This window comes from Sapajus apella, unplaced genomic scaffold (genome assembly GCF_009761245.1).
Source record: "Sapajus apella isolate SASKATOON/1434 unplaced genomic scaffold, GSC_monkey_1.0 scaffold12, whole genome shotgun sequence".
Taxonomy (NCBI): domain Eukaryota; kingdom Metazoa; phylum Chordata; class Mammalia; order Primates; family Cebidae; genus Sapajus; species Sapajus apella.
The window spans coordinates 25,024,528-25,034,911 of NW_022436952.1; the positions used below are offsets into that span (position 1 = coordinate 25,024,528).

General features: G+C 53.5%; 1 protein-coding gene across 1 annotated transcript; it reads left to right on the forward strand.

The window, feature by feature from the left end:
• The first annotated feature begins 6,416 nt into the window (after positions 1-6,416).
• On the forward strand, positions 6,417-10,288 carry VAMP2 (vesicle associated membrane protein 2). The gene is made up of 5 exons (XM_032280366.1): positions 6,417-6,541; positions 7,064-7,184; positions 7,670-7,828; positions 7,911-7,962; positions 8,577-10,288. Coding segments are annotated over exons 1-5 (351 nt in total). The 5' UTR covers positions 6,417-6,539; the 3' UTR covers positions 8,594-10,288.
• The last annotated feature ends 96 nt before the right edge of the window (positions 10,289-10,384 follow it).

The following is a 10,384-nucleotide window of genomic DNA, read 5'->3' on the forward strand; positions in this document are numbered from 1 at the left end:
TGTTTTGTATTTTTAGTAGAGACGGGGTTTCACCATGCTGACCAGGATGGTCTCGATCTCTTGACCTCGTGATCCACCCGCCTCGGCCTCCCAAAGTGCTGGGATTATAGGCGTGAGCCACCGCGCCCGGCCTGATGTGGCTTCTTGACAACCTCTCTATCTGGAGGGGCATTCCTCCCCCTTTCAAAACAAAAGGAGCTTATTTTTTGTTTCTTTGAGACAGAGTTTCGCTCTTGTTGCCCAGGCTGGACTGCAATGGCACAATCTCGGCTCACTGCAACCTCTGCCTCCCGGGTTCAAGTGATTCTCCTGCCTCAGCCTCCTGAGGAACTGGGGTTACAGGCATGTGCCACCATGCCCGGCTAATTTTGTATTTTTAGTAGAGGTTGGGTTTCTCCATCTTGGTCAGGGTGGTCTAGAACTCCCGACCTCTGGTGATCTGCCCACCTTGGCCTCCCAAAGTATTGGGATTACAGGCATGAGCCACCACGCCTGGCTAAAAGGAGCTTGTTAAACCCAGTGAATCTCTAATGAATGGAGGGTTGGAGAGTGAGGGACTGGAACCAGGAGTCCTTCCAGGCATCCAATCACAGGAGACTATAATCTGCCTATGTCTTCTCCCACCCATATAGGGCTCTGTCATGTGGTACCCCCACCACCCACACTGCCCTGCTTTCCAGTGGCCAGGGCCTGGGCCTGCTCTGTTGCTGTGACAGGAGCTGACAGAGCTCCTGTGAAACCAGTAACAAGTGATCCATGCTTCACCAGTGCAACCAGGACTGTCCTTACAGAACACTGGGCACATAGGCTCTGCCCAAACCCATCCTTCCCATTAGCAGTCTATCTGCCTCCTATGCATTATTCATTTGCCTGCCTTGTTGCTGGCACTGTGCTTGGTACTTTTTCAGAGAGAACTGCACATATTAAAAAGATACCACTTTATGTGTTTTATGTGTTTATATTATGCTTTAATACAAAAAGAGACACATTCCTGGCTGGGTGCACTGGCTCATGCCTGTAAATCAGCACTTTGGGAGCCTAGACAGGCAGATCACTTGAGGTCAGGAGCTCACAAACAGCCTGGCCAACATGGTGAGACTCCATCTGTACTAAAAATGCAAAAATGAGCTGTGCGTGGTGGTGCACACCTGTAGTCCCAGCTGCTCGGGAGGCTGAGGCAGGAGAATCGCTTGACTCTGGAAGGCAGAGGTTGCAGTGAGCCGAAATCATGCCACTGCACTCCAGCCTGGGCAACAGACGAACATTCCATAACAACAACAACAAAATTAGCCAGGCATGGTGGCATGCACCTGTAATCCCAGCTACTTTCAAGGCTGAGGCAGGAGAATCGCTTGAACCTGGGAGGCAGAGGATTCAGTGAGCCGAGATCGCGCCACCGCATTCTAGCCTGGGCCAGAGCGAGACTACATCTCAAGATAAATAAATAAATAAAATAAGAAGTCTCTATGTGTATGTTTGTGTATGCACCAACTATGTCTGGAGAATTTACAAGACTAGAGACAGGAGCTATGACAGTGTGGGGGTACTAGATAGTTCAGAACAAGGGCTCCCTGACCCTTCTTTCATGCCTTTTGAATTTTTCAATATGAATATTACCTATTTTTAATAATTATTACTCTCAGATATATGGAGAAGATATTGCATTCTGGATTGAAAACAAAATAAATATAACAAAAAGCTCTTTTCCCTCCCAAAAAAGGAGGGCACTTGAAACCTTCCAGAAAGTAAAACAGAAAGGCAAAACAAAAAAAGACAAATGAGTTGAAAGGTGGCCAAAGGAACTTTAGCTTTATATTTAATGTTTTATTATTTATTTACTTATATTTATCTTTTTTTTTTTTTTGAGACGTAGTCTCACTCTGTTGCCAGGCTGGATTGCAGTGGCGCCACCTCGGCTCACTGCAACCTCCGCCTCCTGGGTTCAAGCGATTCTCCTGTCTCAGCCCAGAGTGCTGGGATTATAGGCGTGAGCCACTGCATCTGACCTGCCTGACCGTATTTATTTTTATTCATTTATTTTTTTTTAGATGGAGTCTTGCTCTGTCACCCAGGCTGGAGTGCAGTGGCTCGGCTCACTGCAACCTCCACCTCCCGGGTTCAAGTGATTCTCATGCTTTAGCCTCCTGAGTAGCTGGGATTACAGGTGCCCACCACCACGCCTGGCTAATTTTTATATTTTTAGTAGAGACAGGGTTTCTCCATGTTGGCCAGGCTGGTCCCAAACTCCTGACCTCAGGTGATCAGCTGCTTTGGCCTCCCAGAGTACTGGGATTACGGGAGTTAGCCACTGTGCCTGGCCTCTATGTTTAATGTTTTAACATTTTATGAGGAGCATGCAGCCAGGTTTACATGATTAAGAAACGAATTGAGGCTGGGTGTGGTGGCTCACGATTGTCATCTCAGCACTTCGGGAGGCCAAGGCCAGTGGATCGCCTGAGGTCCGGAGTTTGAGACCCGATGGGCCAACATAGTGAAACCCTAAAAATACAAAAATTAGCCAGTCATGGTGGCTCACGCCTGTAATCCCAGCTAGTTGGTAGGCTGAGGCACGAGAATCACTGGAATCCAAAAGGCAGAGCCTGCAGGGAGCCAAGCTCCTGCCACTGCTTTCCAGCTTGGGTGACAGAGGGAGACTGTCTCAAAAAAATAATTAAAAGGCCGGGTGAGGGGGTGGCCTGTAATCCCAGCACGGGAGGCCAAGGTGGGCAGATTACCTGAGGTCGGGAGACCAGCCTGGCCAACATGGTGAAACCCTGTGTCTACTAAAAATACCCAAATTAGCCAGCTAGAAGAACGTGGTGGCTCACACCTGTAATCCCAGCACTTTGGGAGGTCGAGGTGAGTGGATCACGAGGTCAGGCGGTCCAGACCAGCCTGGCCAAGGTGGTGAAACCCCGTCTCTACTAAAAATTCAAAAATTAGCTGGGTGTGGTGGCAGGTGCCTGTAATCCCAGCTGAGGCAGGAGAATCGCTTGAACCCGGGAGGCAGAGGTGGCAGTGAGCTGAGACCATGCCAAGATGCCATCTCAAAAAAAAAAAAAAAAAGGGGGGGGGGGGAGGGGGGAAAAAAAAAAAAAAAAAAAAAAAAAGCCAGCCATGGTGGCGGATGCTTGTAATCCCAGGGATTCGGTAGACTGAGGCAGGAGAACAGGAGAATCTCTTGAATACAGGTGAAGGTGGTTGCAATTAGCCAAGATTGAGCCACTGCACTCCAGCCTGGGTGACAGAGTGAGACTGTGTCTTGAAAAAAATAAAGAATAAAAATAAGCCGGGCGCGGTGGGTCAAGAGGCATGGCAATCCATGCTAAGCGTCTGGCACACGGTGGGTCCCTGGAGTGTCTCCTCTTTCCAGGAGTCCAGCGCTAGACAGGCAGCTGTGAGAACCTTCTGGCCTGGGTGGGGGGGGCGGTGCTCAGCAGACGTCACAGCTGATTGCAATGGGGGGGACTGGCCTTTCTGTTCTTCATTATAAGGACTTTACTTCACAAGCTGCATTGAAGGAAACACAAGGCCTCTGAAATTAATTATAAGTTCAGTCAGGTTTGACTCATGTGGATGGCACTATTCATGAGTCAGTTGTGTGGGAATGACCCAGTCTCCTTTCATCCCAACTTCTAAACCAGTAATTGTCTGAAGAGAAAAAAAATTAAAAAATAAAAAATAGGCCAGGCGTGGTGGTCCACGCCTGTAATCCTAGCACTTTGGGAGGCCAAGGTGGGCAGATCACCTGAGGTCAGGAGTTCAAGACCAGCCTGGCCAACATGGTGAAATCCCACCTCTACTAAACAAACAAAACTGGGCATGGTGGCGGGCGCTTGTAATCCCAACTACTAGAGAGGCTGAGGCAGGAGAATTGCTGGAACCCGGAAGGTGAAGGTTGCAGTGAGCCTGAGATCACGCGGTTGCACTCCAGCCTGGGTGACGAGAGTGAAACGTCATCTCAAAAATAAATAAATAAATAAAAATAAAAGAAAGCCGTTATGATAATGTGGTCTCTGTTGCCTACATCACAATCACCTTGAGCCCCTTCTACATCCTTTGAATGAGTCTTGGGGGTGTGCCCTAGACATTCATTGGCCCATTCCCGCAGCTAGTACATGTAGAAGCCAAATCTGAGTTATGCAAATACATTATTTTCCTATCATTCAACTCACCTCTATTTGGGTCTTCATTTTACCTGCCTGCAGAAAACATTCTCTCACTCACTTCCAGGTGAACTGAAGTCATCCCACTCCTTCTCCCACCTCCACCATTGATCTAAATTTGGGGAGTTCTGAGCCACAGCCTAGGTGGGGTGGGCTGGGGAGGGGCTGCTGGGTGAGAGTCCTCTCTCTGAGATGAATCTTCCTGGCCCCCTCATCTCCGTGGGTCACACGTGCCCTCGTTTCTACTCTGCTGCTGCCACCCCCACAATCCAACAGCAGTAGCATGCCCCGTAACCTTGACAATGTATCTGGGGCTCTGTCCCTTCCACATCACCCCCCAAACCAGGGTCAAACGCCTTGTCTGGCCCTGCACTAGGCTCCCGGGTAAGTGCAGCATGTCCAACTTGGGGCAGGGGTGCTTCCTGTGCCTGCCTTTTCCAATCCTCCCTGTCTTATTTATACCCAGGCAGACACTGAGGCTTTTGAACTTAAAAGGCTGGAATTTGGCATCTTCGTTCTCTGACTAGAAAGCAGAATCGTCTCAACACCAAAAAGCAGGAGCCAGCATCCCATAGCGTGATCTGAGACCCCTGTGGAAGCTGCTCTTCTCTTTCTCATCACATAGGCTGAGCCACCGAGGACTGTCAGTGCACAAGGACCAGGGACTCGGCTGCTCCTCTGAGGAGGAGGAAGCCAAGAGTATCTTCCTTAGATTGGGCTCAGTTCCCACACCCAGCACACATATTCCCTGCTCACTCACCTCCCCCAGACAGCTGGGAAATGACACCTCTGGTGACAGAGCCAGTGCCTGGGCTTCTGCAGGGATGGGGTGGGGCACTGCAGTGGGGGAAGATCTCACACCCAGAGGCCCTGGGAAGCCAGAGTGGGGGAGGGATGAAGCTGGCTCCTGTTTATCTTAGAGATCAAGGCCACCAGCCTCCCTGCCCCTTCCAGGGATGTAGTAAGCACCCCCACCCCAGGGCCAAAGGGCCTCTCCTAAAATGCCTCCTGCACCCTTGAGGCTTGCTTTTGACACCCTGCACTCTACCAGAGCGACAGCTTCCCTGGTCCCATCTTCTTGGACAAGCTGGTGGGAGTGTGTACAGCTGCTGGGTGCACTTAGAGGGCCTAATGGAGATCAGCCCCAGATGGACCAGCGGTAGGTAATCTCCTACCATGTTATCCACATCATGCCATTTAACAAATAGTGATTTAGTACCTATATGCGCAATGTATTTGGGGTCCAGAGAGAGGAGGGCAACTGTCCAAGGTCACACCTGCGAGGTGAACACGCATGTAAAGCAGCACCCTGTAACCTGTTCCCCGTGCCTACTAATAAAGAAAAAAAAATGAGAGAAAAAGGCTTTTTTTGTTTTTGTTTGGCCCAGGCCCGGTGCCTGGGACCAAAGCCTGAGACCTCCCCTGCAGTTGGCGTCGCTGACCCAAGCTTGGGGCAAAGCTAGGTCTTGGCCAGCCAGCAGCCTACCACGTGAAGCAGCCCCCACGGCAGCCTTGTTTCCTCCTCCTCGGGGTCCTCAGCCCACCTCCGTCGGCCCTGCTCCAGCAGCTAAGTACCTCTAGTCTGAACTTCAATCGTGAGGCGGGGCAGCCCCCTCCTCACCTACTGTAGACACTCCCCGTCCCCTGCTCCCCGGACTAGTTTGGGCGGGAAGAGCCTGCCTCATCTTTTCTTCCTACCCTCCTACCCAGTGGCTAGGGACCCCAGGCTTCCTCTGAGACATCCACCAGCGGGGTGATGGGGTGGGACCAAGCTCCCCCACTCCCCTCCACCCTAGCAGCGGGGTCCCCGCTCTTGGCATTGCCCCAGCACCTGCACTAGCTCTCTCTGATTTCCCAACCCCAGCCTATTCCAAGTGCTGAAGGCGGGTCGCTCGGTGCTGGGGCCTGAGTACGGGGAGAGACCTTGGGCTGTGTGGGGTGCAGGCTGGTTTACTGGGATCACGATTGCGGGGGTGGTCTGGGGCTTGGGTGTGGGGCCTGGCTGAGATGTGCCCTAAGGAGCAGGTAGCAGAGGGTTTGGAGGCGGCTGTGGTTAGACAGGCGGGGTGGCGGTGGGTTTGAGGAAGCCGCAACAGTCCACCTTGGGGTCCGTCGAGTGCCGAAGGAGCTGCCCCAGCGCTGGGGCTCCAGGCCCGCGGCCCCGCCCGGCACGACCCCCACACGGCAGCGCCCCGCCCCCGGCCCAGCTCCCGTTGCGTCGCCCGCGGAGCCCCGCCCCCGCCTGCAGTGCCCGGATGCGGGTGACGCGCGGCCGCCATCTTCCCGTCCCGGGCAGCCAGCGCCAGTCGGAGCCAGCGCGAGCCGCCGCCGCCATCGCTGCTGCTGCCAAGTCCTCCGCCCGCTGCCCCCGCCATGTGAGTCGGCTGCCCGCCACCCCCGCCGCGCTTCCCCGCGCCGGCCGCCGCCCTGGGCAATCGGCCTCGGGGAATGCCGGGGGTCTCGCCCGCTTCCCCCGCGTACCCCGCGACCCGGGGCCAGGCCCAAGCCGGTGACTGCGCGCAGGCGGCCGAGAAGCCCCGCGTCCCGGTCTGGCCGGCTCGGGCGATGGCCCCGGGAAGGAGCTGACTCGGTGTCTTCCTGCCCCGCCCCGCCCCTGTCACTGCGGCCGCCTGTCTTTTCGGGTCGACCCCTGTCGCATCTGTGAGGTCGCCCTCATTTGACAGGCGGGGAAACTGAGGCCGGGGGGGAGGGGGGGACTCGTTCAAGGTCACGCAGCTCATCGGCGGCGGGGCTGGACCGAGACCAGGGCTTCTATCGGGTGGCCTTCCTCCCGAAAAGGACTGGAGGGACGAGGATGGACAGGTGGATGGGCGGAGCCCTGGCTGTGGGGCCGGGAGGCTCCAGGCCCTGGATCTTAATCCGTCCCTGCTCCTCAGGTCTGCTACTGCTGCCACGGCCCCCCCTGCCGCCCCGGCTGGGGAGGGTGGCCCCCCTGCGCCCCCTCCAAACCTCACTAGTAACAGGAGACTGCAGCAGACCCAGGCCCAGGTGGATGAGGTGAGTGTGGGGGGAGTCAAAGGCAGCTGGAAGGACCCTGGGGATTGGCATATAGGTGTAGGGGCCCATGTTGGTTTGGGAGTGATGACACTTCACACCTGTGGGTTTGCAGACAAAGATACCATGCCCCATCCCTGTCTCCCTGTCAGCACGCACTTGGAAGGGCACTAGGGGTGTTAATCAGCTTTGCTAGCCTGGGGTGTGCCAGCCTGGGCAGGTGTGCTCTGATGATGGACAGAGCGCCTGGGGCTCAATAGAGAGAGCGTGTTGCTATGACATCTGAGGTGTCAGCAGCATGCCCCTGATGTGTGCTCCTTGCATGTCCCCAGGTGTGCTAGGCGTGTTCTGTGTGTGTCCTTGGCATGTTAACCTGGCAGCATCAGGGTGCATGTTCCACGCATGGCACAGTGGGCACATGTTTGAGGATTGCCCTCACTGAGGTGGGCCTTGGCACACCCCCCCTGCCTCGTGGGTCCCTCTCCCAGGTGGTGGACATCATGAGGGTGAACGTGGACAAGGTCCTGGAGCGGGACCAGAAGCTATCTGAGCTGGACGACCGTGCGGACGCGCTCCAGGCGGGGGCCTCCCAGTTTGAAACAAGTGCAGCCAAGCTCAAGCGCAAGTACTGGTGGAAAAACCTCAAGGTAAGGATGGGGACAGGTAGGGGACTGGTGGGTGAATGGAGTATCATGATTTGTCTCACTGATCCTCCCCTCTCATCCCCAGATGATGATCATCTTGGGAGTGATTTGCGCCATCATCCTCATTATCATCATAGGTGAGTAGGGTGGGAATGGCCGGGGCCCTTTTCCTGGAGAGGTTCCCCAAGTGGATTCTGGGTTTTAAAGGTCATTAACCTAGTTTTACTCTTCAGCCAAAAACACACATAGCTGCTAATGGCAATTCTGATTCATCTAGAGCCAAAAACTTTGATGTTATTTAGCTTGCAGTTTGCCTGGTTCTGGACAGTTTTGTTAACATTTGGTAAAAGGAAAGCTGATGTATCCATTAAGGACCCTTTAGACCTAAGAGCCCAGTCCAAGAACCCTGGAACTGATGAGTGGGAGAAAGGAAAGGCCCAGGGGCTTGAGACATGACCAGGAAGCCAACCACCCCATGATTTTAAAGCTTGTAGTCTCAGAGGCTCAGAGAATTAGCATCTGTGGCCTCACGGCCATACCATGGAGTTGAAGGGACCTCAGAACCTACCTGTCTAGCCCCTTGCTTTGTAGATGAAGAAGCTGAGGCCAAGAGAGGGGAAGGGGTGTCAACCAGCTGGGGAGTGGGGAGGATTGGAGCAGGGCCAGGCCTGACACATTGCTTTCTTTCTCTTTCTCTCTCTCTCCCTCCCCCCCTCTCCCTCTTCCTTATCTTCTTCCTCTCTCTCCACAGTTTACTTCAGCACTTAAATCCCTGAGGAGTCTGCCCTGCCTAGAGAAGGGCCTCTCCCCCCACCCTCAGCCGTTCCTCCACCTCTCAGCCATATCTTTCAGTCCCCCTCCCCTGGATCCGTGTGTGTGTGTCTGTGTGTGTGTCCCCCTGTAAATAGCCAGCTGTTATTTATACATATATAATATTATATATATTTGGTCTGTTTGTAGTTTTATTACTAGAAGATTTTTCCAGTTGTCCTTAACACCCCTTCCTGAGGTTCCCTTCACCTCCTCTCTCTTGCCTTCCTGTCCTTTCCCTTTCTTCCTGACTAGCCCCAAGTCCCTTCATTTGCATCTGCTATGCAATAGTCCCTCTCCTCTCCTCCTCCTTCCCTCGGATTTAGCTGATCCTTCCTCCCACCCTGGCCTTCCTTTCCTCCTCCCTCTCCCCTTCTTCCTGCTCCCCCTGCTCCGCCCTCAAAAAAAAAAAAACAAAAACGAAAAGCACCTGTCCGGGCTTCCTTAGGTGCATCTTCTTTGCATCCATTAGGAGGCTCTGAGACTGGCCCCACTTGGTCCTAAGAATCCCAAGGTCTTTGGGAGCGTCCAGCATGTTAATTAGCGTATCATTGCATACTGCAGTCTCTTTCCATTTCTTTTTGTTCCATCACTCTTCTCTTAACCTGTGTTTGTTTTTTTACTAAGGAGTTAGTCCCCATTAGTACTTGTATTACATTTTCATTTGCACGACATTACTTGCAGGTGGTGGGAGCCTGGGCTTTTGGGGAATCAGGCGGCTCTGGCCCCCAGCATTGCCTCCTTCTAGCCTTCTAGTCCAGTTTGCCTCCCTTACCCTCATTTTCCAAACCTCTTGTACCCCCCTCTCCCTCCTCCAGCTGGTATGTAAGTGTCTTGGAGTTCAGTATGTTATGATGGACCAATAATTCTGCCACTTGGGGTCTCTCCCCACATTCCTGCTCCCCAGTTTTCATGTGGGGCACTCAACTGACATTCCCATGGGGTTTCCCTCCCTCCTATCTGCCTGATCCACCTCCTCCTCCCAGCAGGAGAGTTGGGGGTTGGCCACAATTGATATCTTGGGAGGGGTGGCTACCAGTGTGTGGGAGGTCATCACTGCCTTGGGGAGGAGTGGGGCAGGGCAGAGAATCCCCCCAATTCCTGCCTGAAATCTCTGGCCTCACCCCTGCTGGGGGTTGGACTGAAAACCCTCCTCCCCAATTTGGGGGGTGTTGCCCCCGTCACTGCCCAGCTCCTCTGACTGCCCCTGCCCTGAATTTAGGGTGGGGGTACTAGTCACTGCCAATGTGTGTATGGGACTTGCTGGAAAACGAGGATCCTTGCCCCTCTCCAGGGCTATTGAACCCAGAGAGAGCTGTCCTCTCATTGGGTGAAGTGATAGAGGAAGGGTCTATTGTCTTTTTAAATGGCACAATTTTAAGGGTCTGAGGGTACAGTCCCTTAACCTGCCACGGGAAGGGGTCCCCCAAACTTTCTTCCCCGCACACTCGAGATTTTTTGTGTGGAGGGGGAGCAGGGATATCTAAGCTGTGGTGTGAAAGGGTAGGAGAGATGCTGGGGGTGGGGGTGCTGTGTTCTAGACCCCCCATATTATCCCAGTGTCCCCTGCCCCCCCTTCCCCCACCCCATTCCCCCAATTCTGTGGCGCATCCAGATTGTGAAAATGTACAATAAATGTGTAATGAGTAACCAGGTGTTGTCTGTTCTAAGATCTTTATGGTTTTCTCTATCTTTTTTTGTGGGGGGAGAATAACATCTTTTCTTAACCAATGGTAAGAATATTGGATC